The following is a 20,169-nucleotide window of genomic DNA, read 5'->3' on the forward strand; positions in this document are numbered from 1 at the left end:
AGTGGTGGTGAACTTGTTTATGTTATGGGGCCAAAGGCAGCTCTCATGATACCTGGTCTCTCCATTTCCTGAGCCTTTCCAGATTTCTGGAACACTTTTCCCTTCCAAGTTAGTGATCATCTCTCCATTTTATCTTAATTTCTGTGATTTGGAGTTACATTCATACTCTGATTGCATCAAAGATAGTTTGTGCTTGTTGCTTATTTTCTTTGTTGTTTTGGGGTCATTGCTAAGAAGAGAAGTAGGCAGACAAGTTTTACTTTATTCTATACCAGCGCATTTGTTAACCATCAGCATCTTTCTCTGTTTTCCAGGTAGGAGAGTATGGGGAATTTATAAGAAATACGCTAGATAACTTCCTAAGTGTCTTTGGGGGAAATGAATGCTTTCAAGAAATGATACAACAGTTTTAAACATTCACGTACCATTCGGTTAACACATTTATTGAGTATGTACTATGCGTGAGCCTTGGACACTGCTCTGGGTATAGAAAAAAGGCAATCTCTGATCTCAAAAAGCTCACTTCCTGGGTGAGGAGAAGAGTTAGTACAGAGTGGCAGGTTCTGTGATTAGGTAAACCAAGGCTGCTCAGGGGAGCCATGTGCAGGAGGGGAAGAAGAGGAAAGATTCAAGGTGTGTTCTCTAGAGGAGATAATGCCTGCGCTAAAGATGAGTAGTAGTACCAAGCAAAGGAAGAGACCTTTGTAAAATGCAATGTTCTGTTACAGATTTACAGAGTAAATTTGTGGCCAAAGAAAATGAAGTACAGAGTCTTCATAGTAAGCTTACAGATACCTTGGTATCAAAACAACAGTTGGAGCAAAGACTAATGCAGTTAATGGAATCGGAGCAAAAAAGGGTGACCAAAGAAGAATCTTTACAGATGCAAGTTCAGGTATCTGATTTTCCCTTGCTTTTACTTTATTTAATTTTTTAATTTTTTTAAACGTTTATTTTTGAGAGAGAGCACAAGTACGGGAGAGAGAAAGGAAGACAGAAGATCTGAAGCAGGCTCTATGCTGAGAGCAGCAAGCCAGATATAGGGCTCGAACTCACAAACTGTGAGATCATGACCTGAGCCAAACCCAGATGCTCAACTGACTGAGCTACCCAGGTGCCCCTAATTTTCCCTCTTTTTAAAAAATAAAGGTGGGCAGTGGCTGGATGTGTCTCTGTAGAAGAGAAAAGTTGGTCTACTTTATCCTAATTCTGGAGTGTTGATGAGTAATTATCGCTTAATCTTTAAGCAGTTGTCATGATATGGTGTGTTTGTGTGCTTAAAGATGTCCTCTTTAAGCACAGTTTTAAATTCTTTGTGTTAGATTACGAACAGCACAACTTATTAATTTATACCTTATAAATCAACTCTCAAAATAGGTGCCTAGTGATTGTTGTTTAAATTATGCCTTTTGGAATCTAAGAATGCCTTTTTAAAGATAAGCAGAAGTTTATACCTTATTTTGTTCATATATGTTGGTGTATTTGTTAACAGCACACTTTTCTCCTCTCTCCTTTTTGGTTGCTATTTATGAAAGGATATTTTGGAGCAGAACGAGGCTTTGAAAGCTCAAATTCAACAATTCCATTCCCAGATAGCAGCCCAGGTAATCGTGCTTTTTAAAATGTTGTTTATCATTACTAACAGCTGCTGCTTTTTGTTTGTTTGTTTCCTTACTGATAGCTTCCTAGCCATTTAAATAGTCATCTGAATGCCTGTTGAGTGCCAAGCACAGGATTAGTAGTTGGGAGACTAGTCAGTCAACAGTGATGATCCTGATTGCTCAGCACTCTGATAATTATGTATAGTGCTATGGGAAAACACCAAGAAAGAAATCCAAATCCAACTAATGGAGAGTTTTTACCATAGGAGGAAAAAATGTTGATAATCTTGACACAAAACAGAAGAAATTGGCCAAATGGTGTTAAGAATAGTGGTTTATGTATTAAAAATGCTTGCTGAATATTAACTAGCCATAAGGGAAAACTTTATATACCCTCAGAGGGTAGCAGTATGTTAATATAATATATATTAATCTCAGGTTATATATGCAGAAATTCACTTTAAAACTTATACTTCTGTTTAGTAAGTAGGAATACCTTCCAGAGTTTTGCCAGTTGTGTTGTTAGACCTGTTACTCTTTGGCAACATTGCTGTGCCACATAGATATATTCTAAAGCATATATCTCTATAATAAAACATTAAGAAAAAGAAAAAAAGCTTCTAAGTACTTATTTCTCAGTACTTACTATATACGTACTGTGAATTTTGGTTTCAATTCCTCAACTTTAAAATTCAAAAAATTGTGGAGAAAGTATTAGCTTAGCATAGAAGTCACTTTTCTGTGTTAAAAAGCAGTTTTAATGTTAACAATTTGTTTTTAAGGTTTATGCAAAGTCAAACTCCCAAACTTTTGGGACATTTTTGTTTTTTTTTTTCTAGTTGCTTTGTAGAAACTATCATCTAAAATGAATTGGGTAAGAATTATTTACTATAGGAAAGGGTGTCTATCTATATGAAATATACATGTATATATAAATTATCAACTCAGAGTGGATTGAAATCTTGTTATTAGCTGAGAGGTAGCTCTAGAAAATTTATCAGGAATTAAATATTTAGAGACTGCTACCAGTATGTTTTTGAAAAGTGAAGATGAGCATGTGTATTACCAAATGACTCGGTTATTACCTTAATCATGAACTGTATCATTTCGTTATTGGAAATAGTTACTAAGATAAGATGAAAAATGGCCTTTCTGGATATTTTTCCTATGTATTTGTTACTTGTCAGTTATACAGTTCCCAGGCCTGGCAGTTTGTTTTATTTGAACTGTTCTGTGCTATCTAATTCCTTAATACTGTTTGTTAGTGATCAAAGTTGCTTTCAGAATAATAGCTACTATTATGATGGGCCAGATACTCCTCTAACAACTTGATGTACGTTAATTTCTTTTAATTTTTGAAGCTCTATTTGATTATTGTACAACTTTTAAACTTTCTTTTAAATGCTTTTATGTTGACACTGTTCTTCTTTCTTAGACCTCTGCTTCAGTTCTGGCAGAAGAATTACATAAAGTGTAAGCCTGCCTTTCTACACTTCTCTTATAATTACTTAGTTACCACTAACTGATACCTGTTTTATCAACACTTAGGATTTACTTTATGTTCTAACTTGTTCCGAAAATACTCCCAACTAGATTTGGAGCGACTTTGCTCTCTTCCCTCCATCAGTGAGTTGAGTTCCTAAACATTGCACATTTTGTGTTTTATGTCCTTATTGTAAAAGAGTTGAGGAACCTTTCTTTTATTTGGACTTTAGCAGTTATGTAAGAGAGAATTGTGATTTGAGATTAATGGAAGTAAATTACTTTTGTGTCTAATAAGTAGTCGTACCCACTCTGTATCTTAACTATATGGTGGTATACCCAAAACAAGGTTCTGTTTTTAGTGTATTGTTTAATTTGCTTAGACATGAATTGCTCGAGTTCAGAAGACCTGAAATCTGGCTTTGGCATTGCCAGGTTTGTAAGCTTAAACAGATTACTTCTTTTCACCTCAAGTTTTAAAATAGGGGTATGTATTTTAGGGAGTTGTAGTAATACATATGATAGTTATTACTAAACTGAAAGGAGCTATAGAAATGGAGGGTATGGCTACATGAGAAACGATTTAAATAAGCATGACAATATTTAAGGCTTTTAATCCCTTGAGCTGTGACTTGACTTGTAAACGTTTATTGAGTGTACAAATGTATTTCCTGTTAAAGGATTGCTGAAAAGGATAAGCAGATAAAACAGACCGAAGATTCTTTAGCAAATGAACATGATCATTTAACAAGTAAAGAGGAGGAACTTAAGGTACAGTAATTCTTACAAATGGCAACAGTATTTTATAGGCATTGAATTTGTGATGGTAATCAGTATGAATGTCTATCAAGAATGGAAAATACCCTGCATTCATTTTAAAAGTGCCTATGTCTTTTCTACAAAATCCTCTTTAGCTTTCTAAGAAAAGTTGAGAACACTTTTCTCATATGCTATAATTCACGGTAATTTGGGAAACATGCTACGTAACAGGATATGGTTTCTCTTTCTGTTTTAAGAAATTGTAATTTGAGACCTTTGCTTAGGTAGAAGAGATGCTTTACAAACTTTAGAGTTAATTATATTAAATATTTTTTTAATATTTTTCCTTCTTGTAGGATACACAAAATATGAATTTCTTATTAAAAGCTGAAGTGCAAAAGTTACAGGCGCTGGCAAATGAACAGGTAGGTAAATCTTCATTGCTGTTGAACATTCACCTCAGAATTTCAGTTAGTCTATACTTACTTGCATTGGTATTGCAAGTCCTAATTTCATATACATAGTAAATATAATGGTTACTTGTGTTCACCTAATGTTTATTGTTGAAAGCCTCTTCTATTTGACCATGAGTCTCACAACCCACCTAGATATTGCTGTTTTCATGTTGAAACTAATGTTCGATCGAATGAGTTGATCACTTTTAGGGTCTCCAAGGAATCAATTACAACATTCTTAATGTGCTGATTTGTTTTAGCCTTCTGCCGTTGAATCAAAAAACTGTATACCTTTATTAGGGTAAAATTTGATCAGTGAGAAGTATAGAATATTGGGACAGCAAAAAGTATTACAGAAATCTGTAGGATATTGCTTTAACTTTTATTTACTCCCAGATATATGAAAATGTAGCTTTTCAGTATATAAAACTAAGTGAACAAATAGTTTTGAGTGTTTCCTGGGAAATAATGCAGTTCTCATCTCATTTCAAACACAGGCTGCTGCTGCACGTGAACTGGAGAAGATGCAGAAAAGGTGATTGAAGTATTGCTGTATATGGAGCCATCCTACATTTATGTTCAATTGCAGAAATTACTGCTACTCATAACTGATAGTTGTGCATGTAATTTGTGTAAACTTTATGAATGTATGAAGTATTTCAATTGATTTTCTTTCTCGTAGTATTCATGTTAAGGATGATCAAATAAGATTGCTTGAAGAACAGCTGCAATGTGAAATTTCAAACAAAATGGAAGAATTTAAGGTGTGTGATTAAGCTTGTCAGCTGAGCTTAGAACGACCTTATACAATTTCAGTTGAAGTGAATCTAGAAATACTAGGTTTTTTTTTTTTTTTTTTTTTTTTATTTAAGAGAGCATGCTAGTGAGCATGAGCGGGGGGAGGGGCAGAGGGCTGGAGAGGGAGAGAATCCAAGGCAGGCTCTGTGCTCTGCATCGCTGAGCCAAAATCAACCCACTGAGCACCTAGGTGTCCCCTAGAAATACTAGTTTTTATATGAAATCAGTCTGATGCAGTGTGACTATAGTTTATTTGGGGGCTTTTACAACCAGTGCATTTTATCATGTACTTCTTGTCTAGACTATCTTATCTGTTCCTTTTTTTGTTTGTTTTTTAATGTTTGTTTATTTTTTTTTGAGAGAGCGCACAAATGGGGGGAGGGGTAGTGACAGAGAGGGAGACGCAGAATCTGAAGCAGGCTGCAGGCTGTGAGCTGTCAGCATAGAGCCTGACGCAGGGCTCGAACTCAGGAAGGGCGAGATCATGACCTGAGCCACCCAGGTGCCCCATAGACTATCTTATCTGTTCTTATAATAGACGTTTGAAACTCGTTTTGCCTCAGTGTTTGTAGTTTTTAGTTTGTGATGGTTTTAACTGCCTCCATTGTGTCAGTTTCTGGTCATGGCTGCTCAGCTTGAGGATTGTAAAGCATTCTTATCACTAGGGTGCATCTCTTCATGTGCATGAGATTTGCATTCTTCTTTTGCATTTATTTTATTTTTTTAGATTTTTTTTATGTTTATTTAGTTTTGAGAGCGAGAGACAGCATGAGTGGGGGAGGGGCAGAGAGAGAGAGAGAGAGAGAGAGAGAGAGAGAGAGAGGGGGAGATGCAGAATCCGAAGCAGGCTCCAGGCTCTGAGTCTTCAGCACAGAGCCCGATGTAGAGCTCCAACCCATGGACTGTGACATCATGACCTCAGCCCAAGTTGGACACCTAACCGATTGAGCCACCCAGGCGCCCCTTTTTGCATTTATTTTATAAGAATCCCATATTTACTCACTTATCAAGGCAGGATTTCCCAGAATCCAGTGGCACAAACTGAATTATTTGAAATACACATGAAATAATTCTAAGCACAGTGTTAATACTGTTTTCAGATAAAGCACGTGACTGATTTGGGGGCTCAGTAGAAACTGATGATTTTGATTTTCATTGTGATGAAATTTAAAGTGGGGTTCATGAGTACACGCCTAAGACAATTCTTGAGACGTTTGGTGCAAAAGGTGATTTTATTAAAGCGTGGGGACACGACCCGGGGGCAGAAAGAACTGCACTGGGATTGTGAGGTGTGACTATATACTTTTAAGTTTGTGGAGGGAGTGGGGGAAGTAAGTTTCTAAGGAATTTTGAAGCAAGGCTTTCAGGATCTTGAAGGGACTAGCTGCTGTTAAGATAAGGTTACTTTTAGTTTTTAATGAAACATAAACATTAAGGCACCAAGGCAGCAATGAGTTTCTTGAGGAAGGTCACGCTCTGCATGTTTCAGGAGTTTATCAGTGGGCTGCAAGTTGTAAGGAAATTTAATTTAAGCTACATTTCTCTTACCTTTGTTTCCCTCATCAATTGTACATGTACTTTATATATTAGTACTGTGTTTCTGTGTTTTGGAAATATATATTCATTGAAACTGGAAAATGAAACCACATGAGATTTGTATTACATTTGTATATAATTCACTTGTCACTTTATGAGTACTTGAATAATATGGGTTGTTGTTTTTTTTTTTTTTAACCCATTCAGATGATTGCTTGGTTACCTTTTCTTAATAAAACAGTAAACTCTGAGATTCTTTCTTTCAGATTCTAAATGACCAAAACAAAGCATTACAGTTAGAAGTTCAGAAGCTACAGACTCTTGTTTCTGAACAGGTAAGGCTTTTGTGAATCACAGGGTAGAACTATCTAATATTAACAAGATCTGGTTCTTCTTAAATATTAACCAACGCATTCTTTTTGAGGAGTTTTACTTAAGCGATAGATAAGTCTTTTCATTGCATTTCTATTCATCTTGTGCTTATCAGGTGCCTAAATTAAGGGAAATAGAATTTTTCTTCCCTGAGAGAAAGCTAATGCTAACCTCCTATTTATAAGCACTTTAAAAAAAAGTGTAATAGGATACATAAAAAGCATTTAAGGCCTTTTGATACAGTTGGCTCTCAGGATAAAAGTCCTTACATTTTTGGAGCCTCACCTTTTTCTCTAAGGCAACAATGGCTTCTTAAAAAGAGAGTAAGTAGGCTTAACACTTGCTATCAGCACTTAAAAGCAATTATGTTGATCAAATTGCTTAACCCTTCTGAGACCTTTCATTCCAAGTCTTTCACATTGAGATTTTATTTACATCATGAATATGTTAGATTTAAATGGGGAAGTTTATGTATAGTGTTTAGCCTGGTACTTGGCCTTTAACAGGTATCTTAAACCTTAATTCCTCTCCCTTTGGATATTTCTTTTTTCATCTCCTCTCTACCCTCTACTGTCATCATACTTTTTTCTGTATTTTTAGCAAGCCATCGAAATTATATAGTGGTCTGAGTAAGCATGGCTCCATAAACTAGAGTCCCAGGCAATGTCCATTGTATGGCTTTTCCTAAGAGTTAGTTGCCTTCAGACTTCTCTTATACATAACTCTTCAAATTCCAGTGTTAAAAATATTCTAGAAACTCTTGATATTAGATGACACATTAAAATAGAAACTTTGAATGTTGCTCTAACAGTGTTAAATTTGGGAACCTGTATTAGAAGCTGAAGTTATGATAGCACATAAGTGCAGATGATAGCACTTCCTTTCACAGATGCATGCTCTCTTTTTTATTTTAAAATTTACATTATGCGGATATTAAATTGGTTTAGCTACTAAGCTGTGCCAAATACTGTGGAAGTATTTCGTTCACATCTCTTTACTTTTCAAGAAATAATCTACTTTTTTCCTCCCCTTCTTGAATATGGTAGTAAGTGCCTTGCATAATCTTTACTACTTTGTATATGCTTTATCCTTGCAAACAAAAGGCAGTAGAGGAGATAATGCTAAACTGATGATATTTAGTACAGTGCAGGGACATGACTTCATGCCACTGTAATGCTAAAGTAATATTTAAGGTTTATTCTTAAATCTTATTCTCATTTCCCTTGTGGTGGCATAGTTTATAAGAGATCTATTTCATCAAATCTGAGACTTTTCCCCCCTCATAGTTTCTGGTTACAGTTTAGCTGGCAGCATCTAAAATTTTAGTAGTAACATAAACTACTATGTGTGAGATGCAACATTAATGACTAGGATTAGGTGAAGTAGGATTGATAATTTTTGGTTGTGTTAATTCTTACCCAGAAAAGCAGAATGTAAATTTTGGGTTGTTTATCAGAGATTCTGAGTCACCTATTTCAATATATAAGCTTTTAAATACTTTCTAAAATTAACTTCATAGAAGGTAAAATAAATGTCTAGAAACAGATGAATCTGCCCTGGAATTCCAGTATTAAAGGTGTTGGTTACTTTCACTTAACATTTAAGCCAAAAACCTGAATCTTTACAAATCTTTTAACTTTAAAATCTTTTAATATTTTAGTTCTGTACTAAAAATGTATTCTCCCTGATTAGGTAAGAACAAAATCTCTAGCCTCAAATTTTTCTTTTTCCTTAAAGATTGTATGAGGACTTAAGAATTGCCATTCTAATATCTTACGTAAAATCCCCCATCATGTGTGTGAAAGTTAATATTAAAAAAGAAAATCCTCTAATTTCTACCTTAACTGAGTCAGCCTTCCACCTACTGCTAAGGTTTCTGTGTACTTTTAGATATTCTGTTAAAATGACAACCTTTAGCATGTGATAGATTTTGCTTGAATGAAGAATAGTCCAATTTAATCCAAGGAACAAAATTTTATATCTAAATTAAAAAAATGTATTTAAAAGAATTTGATAGGAGGGAAAACTGGTACTAATTTAAGATTTTCTCTTTGGTAATTCTTAGAATTTTTCTTGTTCTTAAAGCTCTGTCTTTTAAAAATAGTTTAGAAAGCGTATAACTAGGATGGGTATGTTTTGGTTGTGGTTGTAACTTCTCTCTCTCAACTTGGCAGACCATAGAACCATCTTTTTGGCTTTTTCTCTGTTCATTTTTATTGCTATTGCTAGTGAAAGGAGAGAGAAAAATTAGTGTAATCTTAATTTCTTTCATTTCCACCTTTTTTTTAACCCCTTCCTACCCAGCAGTCGGAATTCCAAGTGACAGTTGAGGGATGAACAGTCTAGTTACATAAAAAAAAGTTCAGTCCTTTTGCTCTTTGGATTTTTATCTGGGAGAAAAAGATTGAGCTTATTGAAACAGGAACCAGTAATGGTGCCTAGTTGTTGTTTCTTCAGGTGTAGGAAGCAGAAAGACAACAAATACCAGGTAAGGTAACCTGTTCATACACTAAAGAAGGGAAGGCTCCATTTGGATGCAGGCCTGTGGATGATACAAATAAATCAGTTACTAAGATCTCATTTATTCAGAATAAAATAAACTTCTGGGGAGGCAGGGTTCTGAAGTATCTTTTCTTTTTTCTTTCTTTTTTTTCTTTTTAAGCTCTTTTTAACAAAAGAGCAGGGTTTTCATTCTTATTTTGGTAGATTTTAAAGGTTCAGTGATCAGAATTATTAAGTAAAAACTATAAGGAGTAGGAAATTTTTCTTTTTGTCCTGTTGCCTGGTTGTATATTATTGTAGAGGGATTTATTATTGCATAAATTGTAGTTTTGGAGAACATCTAGGGAGAACAGAATTGGATTAGATTAGGCCAATTATGTATAAAGGAAAAAGGTTGGATAGATGCTAAACTGGTCAGTTTTTTAGAATTATTTGATGAGCTGTTGACCAAGAGTATGTGTTACACTGTAACCTTGTTAAAGGAAATTGATTTCATTACATATTTATGAATGGAGTCTGTTGGATATTGTCCTACATGCTGAAGCTACAGACATGAATGAGACTTGGTTCCTGTTCTCAAGAATGTGGCTTAGTGTGGAGATAGAGGTGTCATACAGAAAAGTATGATGAATAAAATTCTTGAACTGTGGTACAGGTTTAGAGGAAGAGATAATAAATTCTATCTGGAGGAGAGTGAGGGTGAAGAGGCACCACAGAGAAGGAACAACTAAACCTGATATTGAAAAAAATTGCCCAACCCCTGACGGGAAGTTCAAGCTAAGGGGATACAGTGTTAAAAATCATGGGAATGTATGCCAGACTGGTGTATTCACAGTATGCTGGCATGTTGTGGAAGTGTAAAGTTTGAGGTGTAAGTAGAGAAAGATTGGCTAAGACCCAATTATGAAGGACTTTGTATGCTGTTTAAGGACCATGAACTTGATCTAGCCTGTTTTATGGTAAACCTCTGAAGGGTATTACAAGGATGAATAAATGTTTTGTCTAACATTTTAGATCACTCTGGTAACAATGAAGTGTTTGAATTTGTGTGGGGGAGAAGTATGTAGGACTAAAGATATAATACAATAAATGATTAAGGTGCAGATAATAGTGTTAAAAGTTTTTTTTTTTTTTTTTTAGTTGAGAGATAATTGACATATAGCAAATTAGTTTCAGGTGTACAGCATAATGACTTACATGTGTACAGAATATGAAATGATCACAGCAATAAGTCTAGTTAATAGTTAACATCCATCATCATGCATAGTTACAAATTTTTTGTTAAATCTTTATGTGAGATGGCATTCGTCAAAAATAAAAATGGACAAAAAACCCATCTTGATAGATATATAAACTTATTATATGATTTATTTTCATTGTTTATAAACTTGACTTAATATACTTTTGACAGCTCCTGTTTCTTTTCTAATGATAGGAAAGTTTTTCCCATTGGGATGTTCTTCCTGTACCCCTCACAAAATAATCCTTACAGACTATAGGCAGAGAGAAGGATCGTATGGTATTTTGATATTCGAGATGAGTGAAACTGAGGGCCTAACCTCAGGCATTGAAGCAAAGGGGACTACTTTTAGAAATATGTAAGAAGTAGAGTCTTAGGACTTGGATTTAGCAATGGAAAAATTAATAGTATTTGTGAAAAATGGTTACAATAAAATTGGGGGAAAAGTAAGAAACTAGCAAAATTCAAAGAGTACCAGTGGGAACTGGGATGGGCAGAAAAAATGTTCAAGGAAAAAGACCCCAAGCCTGTTTTGGTAGGCTGCTTAATTGCCTGAAGGCTTGGAAATGCCAAGGGGGAAGAAAGCCCCTCTTCTGGACACAAATTATAGCAGCGGGGACTTCTGTGTTTCTGGGGAGATGCTAGAAGGAAAGTGGTTAAAAGTAGCAGTTAACTTTCATGTTTTAATGCTTTACAAGGAAAATACGTTCATGGGTTGCTTCTGCAGTTTACAGTCTGTTTTAAAACATTATGTTTTAAGTGGAATCACATAATATTTACATGTTAAAAGTTCATTGATTTGTACACAGGATTTTTACACTTGCTCATATATATGTTGTATCATAGTTTTTAAAAAGTCAAAAAAGTCAATTATAAGAAGAAAGAACAAAGTCTCTTTCCTGGCCTTCAAGGCTTTAGAGCTTTGAGTTTTTTATATTTGAAGAATTGAATTGATATAGAAGAAGCAAGTTCTCTTCTTATTCTTAAGGTTTTCTTTTATAGTAATTAAAAAATTATAAGGTACTAATTCATTTTGCTAGCCCATATTATGCTTATCTTTTTTCTGTGTCTTTTTTGTAATTGCTTCTCTACTGTCTTGTGTTTTCTGAATTAAATAGTTCTTTAATTATCAGCAGTCTTCAAGTGTGGATTGCCTTCCTAAATTTTGGATCTAATTAAAACTAAATAATTTTCATAGAATTCTGTTTCTGAACTAGTTTTACCTCATCAAACTTGGTAAAATTAAACTTTTTTCTTTTTTTGGTGATTTTTATTTTAGCCTAATAAAGATGTTGTGGAACAAATGGAAAAATGGTGAGAGTTTAAAATTTTCTTTTTATATTTTAATGACTCATTTCTACCAAATTTGAGGTAACAGAATTACTAACTATATTAATCTAGGTTGTTAAAATGCTCTTTGTACTTCATAATGGAAGAGGGTGATATGCTGTTGAGTGATTTGATTTGGGCTTACGTTAGGTTTGTGGCATTATGTGTGGTGGTGATTTTGTTTAGGCTAGCATGTAAGCATGTATTACTTGAACATGTTTTACTTATTGTTAAAGAAGTACCCTTAGACCATGATCAGAGATCCTCACAAACCTTTGTAGAATTAAGTTTATAAGAAATGATGGACACAGGAATTGATTGATGTAAAATATTTAGCAGTAATAGCATTTACTTTGAAAAATAGTTAATTCATATGTTTTAAATTTGTAATTTAGCATTCAAGAAAAAGATGAGAAGTTGAAGACAGTGGAAGAATTACTTGAAACTGGACTTATTCAGGTGGCCACAAAAGAGGAGGAACTGAATGTAAAGCATTTTATAGATTTGTTTTTCCTTATGGGGTAGTTAGTGAACGTGAAGGAGATTTACTATAATTTTAGATTTTCCCCATAGCTTTTGAAACTTCATATTAGTTATCCACATTTTATGAATATATCTTTTTTCATGAAATGTAACATTATTAGGAATACCAAAATGTGTAGTTGATTGTAGCATTCACTGTCTTAATGAAATAGATACTGTTTTTATGGTTTATATATGCTTCCTTTCTTCCACCCTTGCCCAAATTATAACCAAATGATAACTAGCAGACTTCATAAGTTCATGAGGTAGTATTGGAAGCCAGGGAAAGGAGAGTCTACAGCAGTGTTTTGTGATTATCATTAGCCTTAACTGACTTGACTCCTTCTTTCTGGAAGAAATGTTAAAAAGATGTATCTGAGTTTAGGGGGAGAAATGACTTGATAAGTGGTATATAACATGCTGTTAAAGTGGTGGAAACATAAGCAGAAATACTTGTGGGCATAAATGAATTAAAGATCCATTTGGCTATCTCTAGAAGTTAGAGAATTATAGACATGAGTGACAAGGAGATTTCTGGACCTTCCAGAGATGGAAAGAAGCAGCTAAAGAAAAATGAGAAGGTAGGGTATTTTGAAGATAGCTAATTTTTTAGAAAATAAAAGTATGTTGTGCTTATGTGTCTTTGTAAAAGGCAATAAGAACAGAAAATTCATCTCTGACGAAAGAAGTTCAAGACTTAAAGGCTAAGCAAAATGATCAGGTAGTGTATTCAGTAGATCTTGCAACTGTTCTCTTTTAAAACAATGTTCTCTTTTAAACAATGGACAAACCTGCTTTGTTCAAATAGAGCAAATCTGTTGTTAATTCCTCCCTTCACCAGTGTGGAATTGTCAGAGTTTTCATCTGAATGATTAGTGACTTAATTAATAGTACTAGAAGCTACATTTCATTGAATGCTGACTTGTACACCAGACACTGGGTAGAGTACTCTAGATAGGGTGTCATTGCTGCTTACTACGGCAATAAAAGGTTTTGCATATACAAGTATAATGCAAGACTCTATGTAGCAGTAGAAGAAGCTCTCTGAAATTGGGCAGTTTTCTAGTTATTTTTTCTTTTCATGTGGTTAGAATTATTAATTGAATAATTGTAACTTGTTATCTATTGATTTTTCTTAACTGTAAATACCCTTAAAGCTACTTACTTCCAGAGTGCTTTTCATTTTCACTATTATGACATTTAAAAAAAATCTAGAAAGAATTCCTGGGTTTACTTTTCTCATTTGGATTTTGGTATAGTGGAAAATTTAAGGATAATATACTTTTCTGTTTCTGAATTCATTTATATTTTGAGCAGATTACTAAGTAGGATGCCCTCCTATTTCCAGGTTTCTTTTGCATCTCTAGTTGAAGAACTGAAGAAAGTGTAAGTAATGACCTTTTTAAACTGGTCTTTCTCTTTTGGTCCATTTTCTTAGTGCTCGTGAATCTTGTTTTATTGTGCAATTGAGACAGTTGATGTATGTTAATAGTTTAACCTTCCACTCCAGAATTTTTTGCTGGTGGATTAAGAGAATTTAGCTGTGCTTCCTTAGGGTAGTGTGGTTGCTAAAACATATATTTCTATAATCGATTCCATTTATTTTCTGAACTTATGGCATCAAATTATTAATTTTCTCTTTTTGCAGTAAGAACAGTAAGAACAGGTTATACTGGATAGAGAGATCATGTACCCTCTTGAGGTGTCTATGAGTTTGATGCCATTATTGTGTAGAAGTTCTGCCACTGCTTTCAGAACTCTGGAAGCCAATATTGTTGAGAGTAACTTGATTGTCCCTAGTGTTCTTCAGGGTATTCTTAACATCCTCTGTGCACTTTCAGAGCATGTCACCTGTTTCTCTTTGTGTGCATAGGCTTTAGCCATCTGGTATATCCTGATTAATTCTCATTTAGAAAGACTTAAGTATTTTTTTTTTTTTCCTTCTTATCTGCAAGATACATTGCTATCTTACTTAAAATGGGAAGAGTTGATTTGGATGGCACTATTCATGATTTGGTTCTGTTATGTCTTGGTGGATCTTGATATTTCTATTAAAGTTTAATACTGCATTTCTTCATCTAAGGATCCATGAAAAGGATGGAAAGATCAAGTCTGTGGAAGAGCTTCTGGAAGCAGAAGTTCTCAAAGTTGCTAATAAGGAGAAAACTATTCAGGTATTGAGAAAGAGAAAATTGTATGTTTTGTATTTTTGTTTATCAACTTAGTGAATATCATTTAATTTCATGTGTTTGTCTGTACATTGCATTTTATGTCAATTTCTATGTTTCCATTGTCCAATCTTGTCTGTTTTGTCATTGTCAAGGATTTGAAACAGGAAATAGAGGCTCTAAAAGAAGAAATAGGAAATATCCAGCTTGAAAAGGCTCAACAGGTAAAAATCCCAGAGCCATAGCATGACAGATTTATTAGTGTATGTGTATTTATGAGCTATTTGGTTTTTTTCTTGTTACTCAGAAAAAAACTTTCAGTAGTGTGCTGTAAGTATTTTGGGTTATGTGCTTTTTATTTATTTTTTGCCTGATTTGAGAAAGTGTTCTTGATATCAATGTATTTTTTAACTCTTAAAGATTCTTTTCTAGAAGTTTTGTGTATTAATGTTTCATTTTAGTTTGCCAACTTAAATACAAAACAGTTTGGTAAATCTTTTTAACCTTTTTGTTTTTTTTAAATTGCATGGATCAAAATGTTTTGTTATAGAATATTGCTCAACCTTTGCCTGTAGAACCAAGTAAAACTTCATTGGGGGATTTCAGAGTAGCTGGGATTACCGGACATACAGGGTTTGGGTGAATTTAATCTGATAAAGCTTCATGGAAAAAATGGTGAGATTGTGTGGACGAGATGATTCATCCAACAATTATTCAACGATATTTCCTGAGTTCCTCCTACTTGTGAAAACACTATGTTAGTGATTGAAGATAATGTGTTGAACAAAACAGGGTATGATGAAAATATCACAGTTCTCTAATATAGATTGAGAGATTAGGAAAGTCTCTTGAGGAACTGACATCTAAGCCAAAATCTGAAAGGACAGTGAAGAGAGTGAGGGATAAAATGTAGTATTGAACTACTGTGTATGATGAGAAAAGCAGGACAAAGTAGAGTACTGTTGAGTAGTTGTCCTTGAAGAGCTCTGATACGGTAGGGAAGTATATGTACAGTTAATACTCTATAATTTTCACAACTTGAGAATGAACACATTATTCAGATTTACTGTTCATATTTTTATTTTGTTACTCTTACTGTCATTGGAAACCAGAGAAGGCAAAATCAAAACACATCTCATTTTGGCATGAATAATTCAGCTAGGATTTTTTTTTAATGTTTATTTATTGTGAGAGAGAGAAGTGCGCACGTGTGCGCACCTATGAGTGGGGGAAGGGCAGAGAGGGTGGAGGAGAAAGAGAGAATCCCAAGTAGGCTCTGTGCTGACAGTGCAGAGGCAGGGATTGATTGTACAAACCGGGAGATCGTGACCTGAGCCAAAATCAAGAGTTGGATGCTTAATGGACTGAGCCACCCAGCTGTCCCTCAGCTAGGATCTTTGTAATTTAAAGTGTACACCTTTTAAAGCTTATCATAAGGCTTAAGGTAAATTGAAAGGATTATAAATTGCTTTTTTTCTGAAAGGTTTTTTCTTTGTATTTCAGTTGTCTATCACCTCTCAAATTCAGGAGCTTCAGAACTTGTAAGTACCATTTCTTTCATTTTCCTTTAATATCTCTTTTCCACAAGTTAAATACAAGTATATGCAAGTCAAATACAAATCAAATGCAATTATAATGAAAATCATAACTTCTTTTTAATTTCAAGTAATATTTTTAGGAATATGAAGTAATATCTCAAAAAGCTCTCATGGTTTTAAGTTTTCCATTGGGATTTAACTTATAGACTTTATGATGGGAATGGGGATAGTGTGGAAAGTCTTATTTTTCATAATTTATAATCCGAATATGACCTCAAACTGAGATGTTGCTCTTTGCCTATTTTAATAGCCACTGTGAAACTGGCTATATAATTCATAGCCAGACCAGTGATGCTAAGCTATCTAAATTCACTGGTATTGGCCTAAACAGAATGATATGGGATGAGAGTAGGGCTACTCTAATTTATTCAAGATCTGGATCTGCAGTGATAGATGGAATTTCTTTCTTTAATTTTCCTATACTTCTCAACTTATTATCTGCAAAATCACGTTGGCCTGTATACTTAAAATATTTATTTTTTAGTTTATTTTGTATCAGCCTGGACTGTAAATACAACCTAAAATCTTTTACAGTCTCCACTTTTGTTTGTACAGTCCTATAACATTTTCACTGATGCTTCTTACTAACTTATTGTCAGATTAAAAGGAAAGGAGGAACAGATGAATACCATGAAGATTGTTTTAGAAGAGAAGGAGAAAGACATAGCCAATAGAGCGAAATGGTTGCAGGTGAGAAGTCAAAAACAAAAATAAACACTTTTTTTATACCTGAATGTCAATTCAGTTCATACCAATTCTTTTTCAGGATCTTCAAGAAGAAAATGAATCTTTAAAAGCTCATGTTCAGGAGATAGCACAACATAACTTGAAAGAGGTATAGTGTAAACAGATTACTAGCATATTACATAAGAAATGAGAAATCTCTTTTTTATTGTACTAGAAAATAAATTGAGTTTCCTTGTCATAAAAATTGGTTTATCATAATTTTGTTGTTGATAGAATAAATTAAATTTTATCTTTGTTAGGTCTTTCTGCCTGATTTGTCAACCTAAGTTTAAAAGTATTACCTATCCTTACTTTTTCACTCATACTTCAGTATCTGTTTAGTTGTTATATTAATCTGTAATCCTTTAAGAGGTGGATATTAAAAATTGAGTTAAAGTTCATTCTGTCTGTTTTATAAACAGCCTAATTTGAACATTTAATTACATTTTTATTTTATTGGTGAATGATTATGTATGTATGTATGTGTAATGTGTGTGTGTGTGTGTGTGTATGTATGTATTGGTAGTACCTGATCTTTTAATGTTAGAATTAAAAATGTGAATCTGTTTCTTAGGCATGTTCTGCATCACGATTTGAAGAACTTGAGATGGTGTAAGTATAATTTTAGCCAGCATTTTAAAAGAGGAACTTCTCATAATTTTCCAGAAAGCACGTATTCAAGTGCTTTCTGGAAAAAAAACTCATACTGAGTTTCTTTTAAGTCATTTTTTGTTAAATTAGGAATTATGGCCCAGAGGCAAAAAAAAAAAAAGGGTGGGGGGCAGTCTCTGTTTGGCATAATAAAAAAGAGGCCTTTTAAGTGCTTTCAGATACCTGGAGACTTTATTCTTTCCAAGCCCTTCAAATCCATTTTCTGATACCTTCTTTCTGCTAATATAGACTGGTTTTATTTAAAGTCCTTTTTTTTTTTTTTAAACAAAGTATGCAATTATTCTAAAGACAGGTTAAATTTATTTCAAATTGAAATCATTGTATTTGAAAGTATAACAGCTCTGAATCAACCAGAAGATAATCTTAGTTACAGCCTTGATGAAGATGATTGAATCTTTCTAGAAAAGTAACTTGCTTATTGAAGAGAATAGTATCTGTTGTCCTATCAGTTATGCTGTGCTGAATACTAAAAATATTAAATCTGATCACCAGTCTTTATAGATGTTTATGCTAGAAAATTTTTACCTTATAAAGTCTTCTTTTAAGCTAAATCAGTCTACAGTGGTAAGAAAGATATCTGGACTTCCTCTTTTTGGCACACTATAAAATTAACAGATTTTGCTTTGATGTGATGCTATCAGTCTTTATTGATATTTAAGAAGAGGCCCCTTGAAAATGTGTCTTTAAAAGTCAGGTATTGAGGATATTAGGTCATTGTCTTTTTGAAGACAAAGGAGATCTCTCCTCTTGACACTAAAATTCTTATATGTGTAACATAATTGTTTATCTTGGAGGCCTTGTGTAACTGTTAAGGTGCTTTCATTTGCTAATAGAAAGCTTGGAGACACATTTGGGGTCCATTTGTAATAGGTATTTAGGTCATTAAAGAATGTGTTTTTAGATTTATTGCTACATCATATTTTTCTTTTTTTAATTAATAGAATTTGGTTGGGGGGAGCAATTTTAGGTTTACAGAAAAAACTGAAAGTACAGAGTTCTTGTATACCCCCTACCCCCACTCAATTTCTGTTATTTATTCTTGCAGTAGTGTGGTATGTTTGTTAGAATTGGTAAACCAGTGTTGACATACTGTTATTAACTAAAGTCTGTAGTTTCCCTTAGGGTGTTGTACATTCTGTGGGTTCTGAGGAATGTATAATGACATGTATCTATCATTACAGTATCATACAAAATAGTTTCACTTTCCTAAAAATCTCCTGGCTCTACCTGTTCATCCCTTCCTTCCTCTAACCTCCATCCCCAATCTTTGGCTACCACTGATCTCCATAATTACCGTCTCCATAATTTTGCCTTTTCCAGAATGTCATATAGTTGGAATCATACAGAATGTAGCCTTTCAGAATAGCTTCTTTCACTTAGCAGTATGTATTTAAGTTTTGCTGGGGTTCCCCCCCCCCCCGACTTTTAATCCTGTTCTTCATGTGTGCTCTTTTGTCATTTTTCATGTAGACTTATAAACATCTTGAAATTCTTTTTACTTTCTACGTTAAGGTGGGACAAAAATAACGTTCATTTCAACAAATATTTGAGAGTCTGTTACAGGCCCTCTGGCACTGGGAATACTGAAATGGCCAAGATGGGTTCCTGCCCTGAGGAAATAGATAAACAGACCATTTTAATAGCATTAAGTGTGCTACTCTAGAGGTCTGTTGAATAGGGTGACAAGGGCAATTGGGATTCACTTGAGCTAGATAGAGTAAGATTTATGCCTATGCTGGCTAAGGGAGAACCAGATTAAATTATACGTAGCATCTCTTCACAAAGGCTTGGGCATATTGTAAATTCCCAGGTCAACTAACTATGGCTTTATTTTTTTTATTTTAGATTTTTCTCCTAGATAAAGCCATACTTAAGAAATGTTAACTATGAAATAAAGTGTAGCAGTTTTATGATGTACTTTGAGTTGAGTGATTCTGGGAATAATATCTTTTAAAACAAATTTATAAGTTGGTATAATATGGGGCGAAAGCGCTGTTAGGCATTGTTTCTGCTATCTTTTTTTTTTTTTTATAGATGATATAGAAGTCTGTCCTTTTTTATGTGTATAACTGAATCAGATCTTTGTAAAAATTCTAGGTTGAAAGAAAAGGAAAATGAAATGAAGAGAATAGAAACTGTACTAAAAGAGAGAGAGAGTGATCTTTCTAGCAGAACAAAGCTGTTACAGGTGAATACATTTAATTAAAATTAATTATTGTGTGACTTGTCTTTGCATGTTTTAAACAATTTTAACTACACAAAAAATAGGATAGAGACTCTTTCCTCCCAGGCAGATACTGGGTCTCATTCCTAAGAAAACTATCAATTATTTGTATATCTTTTGAGAAAGTGCCCATGCATAAAATACGTGTGTAGGTGTGTACTTGTTTTTTAAACACTGTTTAACCA

General features: G+C 33.9%; 1 protein-coding gene across 6 annotated transcripts in view; it reads left to right on the plus strand.

The window, feature by feature from the left end:
• KTN1 (kinectin 1) overlaps positions 1-20,169 on the plus strand; it is a 107,534-nt gene that overhangs the window by 58,751 nt on the left and 28,614 nt on the right. For 5 of the 6 annotated variants that reach the window (XR_006218863.1, XM_042989770.1, XM_042989772.1 and 2 more), the window contains exons 11-29: positions 729-895; positions 1,536-1,604; positions 3,037-3,074; positions 3,764-3,854; positions 4,199-4,267; positions 4,795-4,832; positions 4,980-5,061; positions 6,898-6,966; positions 12,025-12,059; positions 12,470-12,560; positions 13,249-13,317; positions 13,945-13,982; positions 14,680-14,770; positions 14,920-14,988; positions 16,268-16,305; positions 16,962-17,052; positions 17,129-17,197; positions 17,663-17,700; positions 19,858-19,948. Coding sequence is in view for 5 of the 6 variants with exons in the window: in XM_042989770.1 (XP_042845704.1) it covers positions 729-895; positions 1,536-1,604; positions 3,037-3,074; positions 3,764-3,854; positions 4,199-4,267; positions 4,795-4,832; positions 4,980-5,061; positions 6,898-6,966; positions 12,025-12,059; positions 12,470-12,560; positions 13,249-13,317; positions 13,945-13,982; positions 14,680-14,770; positions 14,920-14,988; positions 16,268-16,305; positions 16,962-17,052; positions 17,129-17,197; positions 17,663-17,700; positions 19,858-19,948 (1,343 nt within the window). In the remaining variant the exon portion in view is untranslated. The remainder of the gene's footprint in view (positions 1-728; positions 896-1,535; positions 1,605-3,036; positions 3,075-3,763; positions 3,855-4,198; positions 4,268-4,794; positions 4,833-4,979; positions 5,062-6,897; positions 6,967-12,024; positions 12,060-12,469; positions 12,561-13,248; positions 13,318-13,944; positions 13,983-14,679; positions 14,771-14,919; positions 14,989-16,267; positions 16,306-16,961; positions 17,053-17,128; positions 17,198-17,662; positions 17,701-19,857; positions 19,949-20,169) is intronic. The other variant, XM_042989771.1, reaches the window with a different exon arrangement.

Source organism: Panthera tigris, chromosome B3 (genome assembly GCF_018350195.1).
Source record: "Panthera tigris isolate Pti1 chromosome B3, P.tigris_Pti1_mat1.1, whole genome shotgun sequence".
NCBI classification, from domain to species: domain Eukaryota; kingdom Metazoa; phylum Chordata; class Mammalia; order Carnivora; family Felidae; genus Panthera; species Panthera tigris.